The sequence below is a fragment of the Leguminivora glycinivorella genome, chromosome 26 (genome assembly GCF_023078275.1).
Source record: "Leguminivora glycinivorella isolate SPB_JAAS2020 chromosome 26, LegGlyc_1.1, whole genome shotgun sequence".
Taxonomy (NCBI): domain Eukaryota; kingdom Metazoa; phylum Arthropoda; class Insecta; order Lepidoptera; family Tortricidae; genus Leguminivora; species Leguminivora glycinivorella.
Genome location: NC_062996.1, coordinates 9,394,593 through 9,410,263, shown reverse-complemented (window position 1 = coordinate 9,410,263; position 15,671 = coordinate 9,394,593). Strand labels below are relative to the sequence as shown.

Here is a 15,671-nt window from a genome sequence, read left to right as displayed (position 1 = left end):
AGCCTGACTCAGCTAAGTACTGGCCCCGTAGCCGAATGGCATTTCTCCGACGCCAAACGAAAGCGATACGCCGCTGGCTCTGTCGCGCCAATACGCAAGCGCGATAGAGATAGATATCTACTAGCGCTTCGTTTCGTGAGCGTTTCGTGAGCGTTTCGTGAGCGATTGTGCCATTCGGCTAGCCACCCTGGTGTGCCGACGGAAAGATTCCAAAATTCTGAAATTTTCACATAGTAAAACTTCGGAAACTTTCCATACTTTGTATGGACAATTGTATGGATGGAAACTTTCCATTTCATAAATTTAAATTCCCTTTATTTTTCGTACAAGTTTAGTGAATTTCTCAAGAAATTTAGATTTTTGTTCGAAAGTTTCCGCAACTTGCACATCAGTATCCTAATATCGTGAAATAGTTATTTGTTTTACAAGAGGGCAAAGTTGTTGGTTAACCGCACGTGTCAATATTGATACCCGAGCAAGCGAAAGATTCCAATATTGAACCGTAGCGAGTGGTTCAAAATGTGTGCTTGAGCGTTGCGAGGGTTTCAAGACACGAAGGTTAAACTTTGCCGCCGAGTGAGACACAAAATTTTTCACCACACCAACACGAACAAAATACTGACTAATAAAGCATCAAACTGAATCAAATCCATCAATTTATTCAATATTTATGATTCAAAATCATCATTAAAGGTAAAATCTACCAGCCAGCATAAGACATCAAAGTTTGTATGAAATTATTTTGCACTCTTGTGGATAAAATGCAATATTACTATCTGCTTTCGAATAGCAAAAAAAGCCATTATCAGTTGGTGTGGTGAAAAATGTTTTTTTCAGTACAGATGGTGTTTTTAGGGTTCCGTACCTCAAAAGGAAAAAACGGAACCCTTATAGGATCACTTTGTTGTCCGTCTGTCCGTCCGTCCGTCTGTCAAGACCCTTTTTCTCAGGAACGCGTGGAGGTATGAAGCTGAAATTTATATCAATTACTCAGGTCTACTGTCCCTTGAAGCTGTGAAAAAATCAAACTTCTAAGCCAACGCAATCAAAAGATACAGCCGTTTATGCCGCAAATTTTCGACACTTGCAAGGGAATCAAAACCTACAGGGTGCTTCCCGTGAACTCAGAATCTTGAAATTTGGTACGAAGCAACGTCTTATAGCATAGATAAAGGAAAAATTACGAAAACCATAAATTTTTAGTTACATCACATAATATATTTTTTTTTAATAATTTTAATGTTTGTACGGAACCCTCGGTGCGCGAGTCCGACTCGCACTTGGCCGGTTTTTTTTCATGCACTAGAGCGCGAAGTGGCTCATTTCTTGTCGGCTCGAAACTTCGGGAGACCATCTGTACTGATAAACGTCGTACGATACACGTGCGAAAAGGAAATTCGTAACTCGTGTCGATTTAAAACACTTTCGGTCGTGTTTCAATTTATCGCCACTCGTTTCGAACTTCCTTTTTTCCAGACTTGTATCATAATGTACTGTTGTTGACGAACTTATTTAGTTGTAATGTACTTAATCTAAGTAATTACTTGTTCACATAAAAAAGTTTTTTTTTGTTTTTAATAAATAAATATTATAGGTCATTATTACACAGATTGCCTGAGCCTCACGGTAAGCTCAAGAAGGCTTGTGTTTCAGGTACTCAGACAACGATAAATATAACATACAAATACTTAGAAAACTTCCATGACTCAGGAGGATCTGTGCTCATCACACAAATAAATCATCACAAACAATATTAGACACACACACACAAATAAATCATCACAAACAATATTAGAAATATAAAAAACCTTAACTCATTCTCATCAAAATTAAAAACACTTTTAATATCAAAGGCATATTATTCCGTCCAAGAGTATATGGAGGACAAATGTTCAAGTTCATAACTAGATATACTTAAGATACTACTAATAACTATTATTTTCCCAACCTATATGTGCTCTCTTGAGTATACCTAAATATTATAAATAGTATTATGAAAATGAAAATGTTTTTTCCCCTCACTAGCTCGGAAACACGTGTTTTGTCCTTTAATACCAGCGGGTAAAAACGCATTTTATCCACTAGTGGGTAAAGTAATTTGACCTTGAATAAAGTCAAATTAACTACTTTAAAATTGATAAAAGTAGGTGAATCTAGTAATAAAGATGATTTACGACCTGTGGAACTACTGGAAGCAGTGATAAACGCATTTTTTGCGTTGTAGTTTCCTCGCTCCAGTGAGGGGAAAAGTTTTGTGTTACACTTGGGTGCAAATGTATTTTACTTCTCGTGTGTTAAAAAACTCGCAAGTTCAGGATTCTATTCTCGAACCACTCGCTTCGCTCGTGGTTCAACTATAGAATCCTTTCACTTGCTCGTTTTTCAATTCCACACTCGGCGTTAAAATACAACTTTGCCCCCTTGTATAACAAATAACTATAAGTGTCTGTTAGTTTTAAGTGTTTTACGATAACTAGATATATTAAGACTACTTTGCAATGCCCTCTCAGGGCGCCATGTCGTCGCTCTATTTTAATGAAATGTAACAACTCTACGTATGCCATGGTAAATACCCTTACCGGGATTCGAACCCGGGACCACGGCTTAGCAAGTTAGCAGGCAGAGTCACTACGCGCTAGGCGCTAGGCCAGACTGGTCGTAGTTTGTCTTATTTATTTTTATACTTTTACCATTTTTTTTGATGTAAAGATAAATAACCACCTAAGTATTATTTCATGAAATGTAGCTTTTAATAATTATGTTATGATTATTGTGGATTTTAAATTATTATAAGTATTTAGATATGTATTATTTGACCAGGCATTTAGAACTCGACAATTAAGAGGCTACAGGAGCAAAAATGCTAAAATAGAAAGCCCCCCTTTCAATTTGGGGATTTTAGTTAAATATACTAGTGTTATTAATTAGATCTATCGAAAAAAAATTGTTCACTCAGAACAACTTAGTTTTAAGTAAAAGATATTGCGAAAAAATCTTTAAAATTGAGGTTCCGCTCTTCACTGTTTCCTCCTTCAAAACTAAATAAATTTTTCCCCTCACTAGCTCGGAAACACGTGTTTTGTCCTTTAATACCAGTGAGTAAAAACGCATTTTATTCACTAGTGAGTAAAGTAATTTAACCTTGAATCAAGTCAAATTAACTGCTTTAAAATTGATAAAAGTAGTTGAATCTAGTAACAAAGATGATTTACCACCTGTGGAACTACTGGAAGCAGTGATAAACGCAGTTTTTGCGTTGTAGTTTCCTCGCTATAGTGAGGGGAAAAGTTTTGTGTTACACTCGGGTGCAAATGTATTTTACTTCTCATGTGTTAAAAAACTCGCAAGTTCAGGATTCTATTCTCGAACCACTCGCTTCGCTCGTGGTTCAACTATAGAATCCTTTCACTTGCTCGTTTTTCAATTCCACACTCGGCGTTAAAAAACAACTTTGCCCCCTTTTATAACAATGGTTATTTGTTTTACAAGGGGGCAAAGTTGTTGTTTAACCGCACGTGCCAATATTGATACCCGAGCAAGCGAAAGATTCCAATATTGAACCGCGAGCGTAGCGAGAGGTTCAAAAAGTGGAATCTTGAGCGTTGCGAGGGTCTCAAGGCACGTAGGTTAAACAAACTTGGCCGCCGAGTGAAACACAACATTTTTCACCACACCAACACGAACAAAATACTGACTATAAAACATCAATTTAAATCAAATCTAGCAATATATTCAATATTTATGATTCAAAATAATTATTTGTAGGTAAATTCTACCAGCCAGCTCAAGGCATCAAGTTAAAATTTGTATGAAATTACTTTGCACTCTTGTGGATAAAATGCAATTTTGCTATCCGTTTTCGAATAGCAAAATTGATCTTTACCAGTTGGTGTGGTGAAAATAACTATTTAATACTACACCTTTTTTTGCGCCATAATGTAAAAAGGCGTTTTTGGAAATGTTTGATGGGCTCTAGCGTCTTTAAAAATAAGAATATCAAAAAAATCAAAACGGTCCAACACAGATAAAAATAATAATAATCTGTGTCGAAAAAATCAGTGCTCTATCTTCAAATACCAATATGTTAATAGGTGCCCTGTACCAACCATAAGACCAGTCGAGAAGAAACCTGTTTGATCACACAATGGATCAATCACAATAATAAAATTGGACAAAAAATATTATGCCTAACTAAAATCGGTCACGTTAGTTACGTGACTGGAAAAACGCATCGATTTAAAAAATGTAGGTAGGTGTTTATCGTCCCTTATATACATATTTAATTTTGCAACTTTTTCTAGTCATAAACTTGTTATACTTACTCCGCCGGGGCAGAGGTAGGCCAAAGAAAAGATGGCAGAATGACATCGACGCATTTTGCAGCGACTGGCCGGAGCAGGCGGCAAATCGTGATGGGTGGCGGAGGAAAGGGGAGGCCTTTGCCCAGCAGTGGGACACAATTATTGGCTAGAAAAAAAAACTTTGTTTTAGAGCAAAAAAACTACATAAGTATAAACTTGTATGGAAAATGCAACGTAAGCAGTTTAATTTTTGAATATTTTAGAATAGAATAGAATAGAATAGAAATCATTTATTCGTGACAAGTGACAACAGAAATAAAATAAAATAAATAAATAAATATTGGGGACACCTTACACAGATCAACATAGCCCCAAACTAAGCAAAGCTTGTACTATGGGTGCTAAGCGACGATATACATACTTAGAAAGATAAATACATACTTATATACATAGAAAACATCCATGACTCATGAACAAATATCTGTGCTCGTCACACAGATAAATGCCCTTACCGGGATTTGAACCCAGGACCGCGGCTTAGCAGGCAGGGTCACTACCGACTGAGCCAGACCAGTCGTCAAATTATATACACAACACAAAAATATAGGTACCTACATACATAATAATTGCCACGAAAGCGTTGCGTTTTATTCTAACGACCAGTCTGGGTTATTTGGTAGCAACCCTGATGCCTAAGTCGGTGAGTCTGGGTTCGAATCCATGCAAGGCCATTTATGTCTGTGATGAGCACAGATCCTAGGTCATCGATGTTTTATATGCATAATTAAGTATTTACTTTTAGATGGGTACATTATATCATTGCCTGAGTATCCACAACAGCTAGCCTTCTCATTTTTAAGTAATCGTAATTTTTATAGCGTTAAGGAATATTTAAATGGAGACTTTAATTAATACTTAGACATTTTATTATTAATGAATTTTATTTAAATCTGTAATTTTTATTATGTAAATTATTATGAATCAATAGTTTAACTTTAATGAATGGTATAAATATGTATTATAATGTAAATAGCTTTAATTAATAACATTTGCATGCCTACTAGTATAAGGTATTGACATTATCTGGACATAACACTAATGATATTTATTACCAACTTATCTGTACATAATATCTGTTAAGCAAATAAATGCATTTCATTTCATTTCATTTCGAGCTTTCCGAGGGACTTAGACAATCTGTGTAGGAACTTAATTTATACACGATGAAATAAAAAGAGCCGTTCAAACTTTGCATAGTGACTTTTGAGGTCATAATTAACAACTTTAATTAAGGGACCAATGCTGAAATCTCGAAAAAAAATTTTGCCTGTTGTATACATTTCGATCGCATTTTACACATTATGCCGCTAATTTCTACTCGCATGGAACAGCCAAATTTTTTTTTGCGATTTCAGCATTGGTCCCATAATAAAAGTTAAAAGTTTGTACTTACGGTCCTTTTTCACAATGTAGATTTTAATTATTTTATTTAAGTAGTTTTGTCCGATTTGTACATCTACTGGATTCACTGTGCGACGTTTTTTAATATTCGCTATCATAAAGCGTATATTGAACATTTCGATATAATATTTAATGAAAATGAACGTGTTCGTGTGTTTTGTATTAGTTTTGTTTGTGCAATGTGTGTTTAGTATAGACGAAGGTATGTCGTATTATTTGTCTAATTCGAAATGATATAAAAATCACAAGTTATTCACAGTGTTTAAAATATAAAAATCATAAAATTGATCGTCAAAGATTTAAGTTAAGGAATTCATTCTTGAAATAAACAGAATTAAAATCCATACTAATATTATAAATGGGAAAGTGTGTGTGTGTATCTGTTTGTGTCCGTCTTTCACGGCAAAACGGAGCGACGAATTGAAGCCCTACAATACTTTAAGGCTCCTGTACATGGCACTGGCCGAATCTGTTATAAGCTATGGCTTAGAAAGCTACGGCAGAACATATAAAACATATCTAAACGACATATTTAACCTACAACTACGTATACTCAAGACAATTGTACCTACTAAAATTAAATATAAATACAAAGATAACTATGAAAATCTATTCAAATACTGCAAAGTATTAACTGTATTTGAAAAAATTGATCTAGCAATAATAACTCAATACTATCACAATATAACAGATTTAAAGAAAAAAACACGACCCGTGCGATTACGTAACCTAGCCGACCTTCCAACATTTGAAGTAACAAAAAGTAACAATGTGTACGGGCAAAGGTTAGGGAAGTGTATATGCTACCGCATATCTTGAATAGATTTTCAAACGAACTATTAAATTCGTTGGAGGGACAAACGAATAAGCAGGTAAGAAATATTGTAAAGAAATATTTGTTTAAGATAAGGCAGTCTAACGACGCCAATTAATTGAATACTTAACCCTCAAATAAATATGTAAAAAAAAATGCATGCAATCATTAGTATAATTACTTAGCCATAAAAGATAGGACTCCTTAACTCAAAAAATCTTTATTAGTTAAGATTAGTAGTTAAGAAAAAACATGTTATTTGTAATTAAGCGACGAACTAACGTGATTTTTTAAGTGGAGATAGTTGAAGGCATGGAGAGTGACATAGGCTACTTTTTGTCTATTTCTAACCCCCCACTTCCCTAAAATAGGGGGTGGAAGTTTGTAATTTTCGAATTTAACGCGAGCGAAACCGCGGGCAAAAGTTAGTACTTATATACATAGAAAACATCCATGACTCAGGAACAAATATCTGTGTTCATCACAGAAACAAAACACTACTTTTAAAAAAACTTGTATCTTCGTCTGTGAATGAAAAGAAAATTGTAGTAAGTATGTATGGAATTCATATAGACTTACTGCGTTTTAACTTTGAGGAACAGCGTGAGATACGAGATTTTTTAAAAGTAGTGACGAAATGCCCTTACCGGAATTCGAACCCTGGACACGGTTGTCCGGTTACTGAATATAAATAAATAAATAAATATTATAGGACATTCTTACACAGATTGACTGAGGCCCACGGTAAGCTCAAGAAGGCTTGTGTTGTGGGTACTCAGACAACGATATATATAATATATATTTAAATACTTACATACATAGAAAACATCCATGACTCAGGGACAAATATCTGTGCTCATCACACAAATAAATGCCCTTACCGGGATTCGAACCCGGGACCGCGGCGCAGCAGGCAGGGTCACTACCGACTGCGCCAGACCGGTCGTTAAATATGATTCTTGAAATCTCCAATTTCTTGTGTATTTTATAGACCTCCATGAAAAACTACCCTATGAGAAACCTACAACACTAAAGAGAGTTATCAGAGCACCCGAGGGAATCCTGAGGGCATCCACGGGAAATGTGGATCTGCTGATGTCCATGGGAAATGAAGGTAAGGAGAAACAGTAAAATTAGTAAATAGTTACTACTTGAACAGAAGCTAAGACTAATCATAAAACTTTATAGCTAGCAGTGGCGGCTGGTGAAAATTTCTGCTAGGCAACACTGAGCAAAAATAAACCTAAACGTAGGTTAGGTACTTTACTAGTACCTAATCAATTTTAGGCAAGCCTGTGGGAATCGGCTTGTATGGATCAGCCGCTGCTAGCATATATCTAAGGCCTGATTTAGAGGGGTGCGAACTCGCATGCGATTTTAGTTACATTGCCAGCTGTTGAGGTTATATATACAATTTTGCACAGCCAACAAAATGCAATGTAATAAAACTCGTATGCGAATTCTCGTAGCGTCTAAATGGGCCCTAAAACAGGGTGGCTAGCCGAATGGCACAATCGCTCACGAAACGAAGCGCTAGTAGATATCTATCTCTATCGCGCTTGCGTATTGGCGCGACAGAGCCAGCGGCGTATCGCTTTCGTTTGGCGTCGGAGAAATGCCATTCGGCTACGGGGCCAGGTCCTTGAGACATTTTCTCGCTGCAACGCAACGCTGACGATACGTCAGGTCCCGTAGCCGAATGGCATTTCTGCGACGCGAAACGAAAACGAAACGCCGCGAAAGGTAGTCTGGCTCTATCACGCCAATAGGCAAGAGCGATAGAGGATAATAGATATCTACGAAGAATTCCACTCCTTGGCAGTTTGGCCACAGAATCACAGAATATATATTAGTACAAGTACAGAAGGCTCACTCCTTTGATGTTCACAAAACGCCGCCATTCTAAATTCTTAGCTACATTAACAAACGGACCGCACGCGAGCAGCCGAATTGAATTTTATTGCGCCGCGCGAAGGTCGTCGCCACTGAATGGGCCGCGAACTCGCGACCGTCTGCATGTACTTGTAGCGCGGCAAGAGAATCGCGGAGTGAGCCGCCCCTGACAGAATCTTATTTTTCTTACTCCTCTGGAACATTAACCCAAAGTGTGTCATGGCCTCCAACACGACTGTTCGCCACTAGACCCGATCCTGGGTGCCTAGCCGAATGCCGAATGCACAAACCCTAACGAAACGAAACGCTCGCAGATATCTATCTCTATCGCTCTTGAGGATTGGCGTGACAGAGCCAGACGACATCTGTGAGCCAGGCAGATCGCGGCGTTTCGTTTCGCGTCGTAGAAATGCCATTTAGCTACGGCATCAGTCATCAAAGGACCCTGAGGAAATTTTTCTTTACAAATATTTCAGAACCAGAGCCTTTGCCCCTGAACCTGTCTCCAGGGCAAGAGTACATCTACTATGACGCAGCGAATGGTTCTATGAAGCTACATCGCACTCCTGCCAGCTGGAGTGAGGCCAGACTGAAGTGCTTTGATGAAGGTGAGCCATTCAACCCTCGTGTAAGGTCTGAGTGGACGCTAGGAGCGAAGCGTGAAACGGGGCGGGGAGCGTGCGTCCATTATGCAGCGTCGACTCAGTAATTTCCAAAAAAAAAATTGAAATTTCTGCAACTTGTACATTATCGGCTCAGCCACGACATTGATCTAAGCGCGGTAGCGGTGAGCGGCGGCCATATATTGGAGCGAGACACAGCGATGGGACTTTTCATTCGCACGTATGGCTGCCGCGTGGCTGCCGCTCACCGCTGTCGCGCTTAGACCAATGTCGTGGCTGGGCCGTATAGGCACACCTCGGACACTGGCGATCAAACATATGAAAGTTCCTAGCACACAGTCTAAGTTCGTGTAGGTGAACGCGTACCATGCTTGTATGAGTGAAATATGACAGGTCTACTGTTCGCGCTTTTGACAGGCGGTAACTGTGAGGTAACCGAGAGGGGGTGGGCGTCACTTTCAGCGGGGAGCGGGAGTGGCCATACTGTACGATAGTACTCTTTATTATACTCTGGTATAGGCTACTTGCCTCCTAGTCAAATCGGCTTCTTTTTAAGAACTGTCAAAACGAATTTGAACGACTTGCTAATATCGAATTGAGTGACGTCACAGTCAACTCAGTTACTTTATATATTTCTACCTGACTTATAAAATAGAAATTGGATTTAAAAATAACTTCTGTCCATGTTTTTCTTATAATTATCTGATGCTTTATTTCGTGCATGGTATAAAATATTTATCTTAACTACAGTCAAGTTCCCTATTCATTTACTTTATACATTATCTTTCTCTTTGACTTATTAAATATAAATTATGTTTAAACATATATAACTACTGTCCATTTTTTTTTCTAATTATGTGGTGCTTTATTTCGGCACTGCCTAAAATATTTTATTTTAAGTACAGGAAACTAGTTTATTACGGGGTTGAAAGAAAACGAAATTGTGACATTACAGTGACAGGTTGCCACTTGCCAGCCTCTCGCCACATTATAACCCATATCCCACAGTCGGCTTCTACGACGCCCACGGAAAGGGTGTGATGAAATTTCTAACCCGTCACCACACGTGTTTTTTCATCCCATATTTTATCCCAGGTGCTGAACTGGCTTCCCCAGAAAACGAAGCCTTATTGTACTCCATGAGCAGAGTACTGCTAACGAGCCGGCAGCCAGTGCTGCAAGTGTTCACAGGCGTGAACGACTTGTTGAGCAGAGGATACTTTACTTCTCTCAAAGGTAATAATAGTTATTTGATTTACAAGGGGGCAAAGTTGTTGTTTAACCGCACGTGCCAATATTGAAGCCGGGCCAGCGAAAAATTCCAATTACACAGCGAGCGTAGCGAGTGGTTTAAAAAGTGGCATCTTGAGTGTCGCGAGGGTTTCAAGGCACGAAGGCTAAACAAACTATACACACACTACACCAACACGGACAAAATACTGACTATAAAACATCAAACTAAATCAAATCTATCAATTTTGTTCAATATTTATAATTCAAAATCATCATTTGTAGGTAATTTCTACCAGCCAGCTCAAGATATCATTCCACTTTTTGAATCACTCGCTACGCTCGCGGTTCAATATTGGAATCTTTCGCTTGCTCGGGTATCAATATTGGCACGTGCGGTTAAACAACTATGACCCCTTGTAAAAGTTATTTGTTATACAAGAGTGCAAAGTTGTATTTTAACGCCGAGTGTGGAATTGAAAAACGAGCAAGCGAAAGGAGTCTATAGTTGAACCACGAGCGAAGCGAGTGGTTCGAGAATAGAATCCTGAGCTTGCGAGTTTTTCAACACACGAGAAGTAAAATATATTTTCTCAAACATGCAATGAAATATTGTCTTTACGTTCCTTAAAATGGGCTGGGAAGTATCGCTTTTTGGGCGCAACAACTCGAGAGGACTGTAAAGGGATTTCATATTATTTTTCAGGCCTAGGCCTGCAAAGTAACTTTTTTTTATAAAATATTGTCCTTTAGAGCATTTTTTTTTATTTCATTGTATGTTTGAGAAAAGCACTATACATGCCTCGGCGTGAAAACGGATTCCCGGCCTCGTATGCCTATCCGGCCTCGCTCGCACGCTCGCTCGGCCGTATATACCCACTTGGCCGGAAATCCTCATTTTCCCGGCCTCTGATGTAATGTACTATTGCACTCGTGTGTAATACAAAAATTTTCCCCTCACTATAGCGAGGAAACTACAACGCAAAAAATGCGTCTATCACTGCTTCCAGTAGTTTCACAGGTAGTAAATCATCTTTATTACTTGATTCACCTACTTTTATCAATTTTAAAGCAGTTAATTAGACTTTAGTCAAGGTCAAATTACTTTACCCACTAGTGGATAAAATGCGTTTTTACCCGCTGGTATTAAATGACAAAACACGTGTTTCCGAGCTAGTGAGGGGAAAAACAACTAATTATGGCTCGTCAATGGTTCCGCCAACGGAAAGGTTTAGGAAGGCAGGTGTTTCATGATTTGGCCGCTGAGCCCTAAATTTTTAAAATTTACCGCCTTTTTGTACTGCCAAAATTTGATGGACCATCTTTAGAGCCCATTTAGACGGTACGAGAACTCGCAAGCGAGTTTCATTACATTGCTGTATTTGTTGGCTGTGCAAAATTGTACCTATTTAACCTCAACAGCCCGCAATGTAACTAAAATCGCAGGCCTTAAGCTGAGTTTAGACCAGGGGCCCGTTTCTCGAAACGTACAAGCCTTGTATTACAAGTGTGTTTCCATGACAACCCATACGATTTGACAGTTCGCGCACTTGTAATACAAGACTTGTACCTTTCGAGAAACGGGCCCCAGCAAGTTTTGAGACGCAAGTGACGCAACTATAGATAAGAGTGAGTGGCAAATATCTGCATCTCTTTCTTGCATATACTTCTGTTTCAAAACTTGCAGCAATAATTTGCACGTCTAAACTCAGCTTTATATTTGTCCAGGTGTTCCGCTGAAGAAGATGGCAGCAGCCTGGGCACCCAGAGAGCCAAACAACCTCAACCACTTCGGGAACTGTCTGATCATGCAGCGGAGTGGACCGCTGTTTGACAGCAAGTGCGATGATATGTACCCGTATATCTGCTACAAGAGGGACCCGCCTAGCCAGATGGCACTCTGCGGGACTACGGACACAGGTGAGATGTTAGACAAAACTTGACAAAACACATTTGGGGCACAGTATAATAAAGAGTACTATCGTACAGTATGGCCACTCCCGCTCCCCGCTGAAAGTGCCGCCCACCCCCTCTTACCGCACAGTTACCGCCTGTCAAAAACGCAAACAGTCGACCTGTCATATCTCACTCACACAAGCATGGGACGCGTTCACCTACGCGAGCTTAGAATGTGTGCTAGGAACGCGCCTCTTTCATATATTTGATCGCCAGTGTCCGGTGCTTGGGGTGTTGGCTATGGCGCACGTTTGATATCCGGTTTTGCCCGACCTAAGAGCGGATTCCAGCAGCGTAGCATGCGAGCGTGTGGCCCAAGCCGACACACTTTTACGAGCTTCAATTGTTTACATAGACATGAACGCCGCACGCCAAATGTGAGCATGCACTCACAGGCACTAGATTTGATGGCTCAGTTTCATTGGCCGTCAGGGCCCGCGTGCGCGATGCAGTATTATATTTTCTTAGCGCATGACAGGGCCCGCATTCGAGGGACTGTTTTCATAGGTCGTTAGGGCAGAGCCTTTTCCAAGACATGTCATTATGAGTTTCACAAGTCAGCTTACCGTCTACGGGGGTTCTCAGCGCGTTTTATATCGATCTAACTATTTAGTAATCAATCAATGAAACTGCACCGATATTGAAACAGCGCAACAGGACTATCAGGAGCGCGTCTCTCGTGCGTCTGGCTTTATTGGTCAAACATGCTCGACAAAGGGCCCTAAGAAATTGATGCAAAACACTAATTTAAAAATCATTTTACAGAATACGTCTACAATAAGCTCACAAAGACCTGTCACAAGATCCACCCTCAATTCGTCTCCTGGCAAGCAGCGTACGCCATGTGTGACCGAGAAGGATCGTACCTGGCTATTGTGAACAGCGAGTATGAAGCCAGGACTTTAGCGAGGATGATCAAGACGGAGTGGATCTGGGCCCATCTGGGGTTCAGCTATTGGAGGGAGGGCCTGTGGGTGACTGTTCATGGTAGGTTTTATTATTATTTATTTAATGGAAAACCGACAGCACGTGAAACATGTTAGCAGAAACAATAGAAACAGCACGGGAAGCAAGGTCGCGCGATGGACGATAAAATATCAGGCCGTCCCTATCGCACTTACAAATAGTGCGATAGGGACGGCCTGCTATTTTGTCGTCTATCGCGCGACCATGCTTCCCGTGCAGGTGGCCCAATTATAGGTTCTCACAGATAGAAATCTTATATAAATTAACTTCACTAGGTATTAGGTATTACTAGTAGGTATACAAATATGCTTAGACTATGCAAGTACATAAATCTAATGATTAATACAGATGCGAAACAAAAGAAAAAAACCGGGTAGAATAACAAGAAAAAAAATTAAAGATTTTTTCGCAATATCTTTTTCACCACACCAACTGATAAAGGCTTAATTTGCTATTCGAAAACAGATGGCAAAATATCATTTTTCCCCTCACTATCTCGGAAACACGTGTTTAGTCCTCTAATACCAGCGGATAAAAACGCATTTTATCCACTAGTGGGTAAAGTGATTTGACCTTGAATAAAGTCAAATTAACTGCTTTAAAATTGATAAAAGTTGGTGAATCTAGTAATAAAGATGATTTACCACCTGTGGAACTACTGGAAGCAGTGATAAACGCATTTTTTGCGTTGTAGTTTCCTCGCTATAGTGAGGGGAAAAGTTTTGTGTTACACTCGGGTGCAAATGTATTTTACTTCTCGTGTGTTGAAAAACTCGCCAAGTTCAGGATTCTATTTTCGAACCACTCCTTGAGTCCTTTCACTTGCTCGTTTTTCAATTCCACACTCGGCGTTAAAATACAACTTTGCCCCCTTGTATAGCAAATAACTATTTCACCACACCAACTGATAAAGGCTTAATTTGCTATTCGAAAACACAAGAGTGCAAAGTAATTTCATACAATTTTTTTAACTTGATATTATCTTGAGCTGGCTGGAACAAATTGATAGATTTGATTTAGTTTGATGTTTTAGTCAGTATTTTGTTCGTGTTGGTGTGGTGAAAAATATTGTTTCACTCGGCGGCAAAGTTTATTTAACCTTCGTGCCTTGAAACCCTCGCAACGCTCAAGATTACACTTTTTGATCCACTCGCTACGCTCGCGGTTCAATATTGGAATCTTTCGCTTGATCGGGCTTCAATATTGGCACGTGCGGTTAAACAACAACTTTGCCCCCTTGTAAAACAAATAACTATTAACCGAGTTGTTCTTAATGGATATTTTTTTACGATAAATATAGTTAATAACATTAGTATATTAAACTGGAATTCCCAAATTGAAAGGGGGGCTCCTTTCCATTTTCGCGCCTGTAGTTCGCTGTGTGTGTGTAGCGTCTGTTTTGTTTCAGGCGAGACCATAACCGAAGCCGGTTACGACGAATGGGCCCCCGGCGAGCCAAATGACGCGAACGTAGAGCGTTGTGGCTGTATCGCGGCTGACATACCTAAGTTTGTGGACATAGATTGTCTGGATCACGCGAGGCCGTTTATTTGTGAACGATCTGGTTCTATGTAAATAATTAATGTTATTTTATATTAAAAGTACAATTTTTAGACGAATTTGCTTGATTTTAGGGTTATACCTACAGTACCGGTCAAAAGTTTGAGTTCACCCTTTGATTTCGGTGCAAATGAGTACTTTTGTACGATAATTATCTTTGGTTTGGTAGTCGAAATATGTTTTCAACTTATATTTATTGTTTTGTGGAGATTTGTTTTACTAGTTAGACACAATTCACGTACCTTTCTTTCACTAAAATCTAATAAACATGACGGCAAAATGCTAGTTATATTTATGGCCTTGCCTTTGCCACTAATTGAGACACATCTTTACACGAAACACAGTTTTAGCCAGATAATATAGGCCAAATAATTATTTAGCCTATAAGATTTGAGGGAAACAAATGTTAAAAAAATATAAATTGTTTACGAAACAAATGTTGACGTCTGAACTACAAAAAACTATCTCTCTAAAGCAGTCAATTGTACTGAAAACAAGGAGTGAACTTAAATTTTTGACCGGTACTGTATCAAACACAGAATAAGAGGGTCTAAAACGGCCGAAGGCCGAGCTCCGCGTAGGGCCGCAGACCCGAAGCGTCAGTCAATCTCAAATATTGAAGAAAAGTACACGTGTCTAATCCCAAAGGCCGAGCTCCGCGTATAGCCGAAGGCTTGAAGCGTGCGGGAAATCAGTGCTCAAATACAACACCAATAAAGATCACTTGTACCACCTAAAATGGAGGGTTAACCCGAGGTTAACCCTCCATTTTATATGGAATTTGATAGTTGACAGAACACTAACCTTAAGTTAAGCGGGTGGTGCAAGTAGCCCTAAGTGTCTAAAAGCGAAGGCCGAGCTCCGCGT

General features: G+C 39.3%; 1 protein-coding gene across 1 annotated transcript; it reads left to right on the top strand.

Annotated features, from left to right (window-relative positions):
- Positions 1–5,844: 5,844 nt before the first annotated feature.
- Positions 5,845–14,859, top strand: LOC125239936 (C-type mannose receptor 2-like). Its single transcript, XM_048147713.1, has 7 exons — positions 5,845–5,964; positions 7,568–7,690; positions 8,946–9,077; positions 10,188–10,328; positions 12,051–12,242; positions 13,044–13,265; positions 14,653–14,859. Exons 1-7 carry the CDS (start codon positions 5,895–5,897, stop codon positions 14,817–14,819), a joined length of 1,047 nt encoding a protein of 348 aa, XP_048003670.1. The 5' UTR covers positions 5,845–5,894; the 3' UTR covers positions 14,820–14,859.
- Positions 14,860–15,671: the final 812 nt, after the last annotated feature.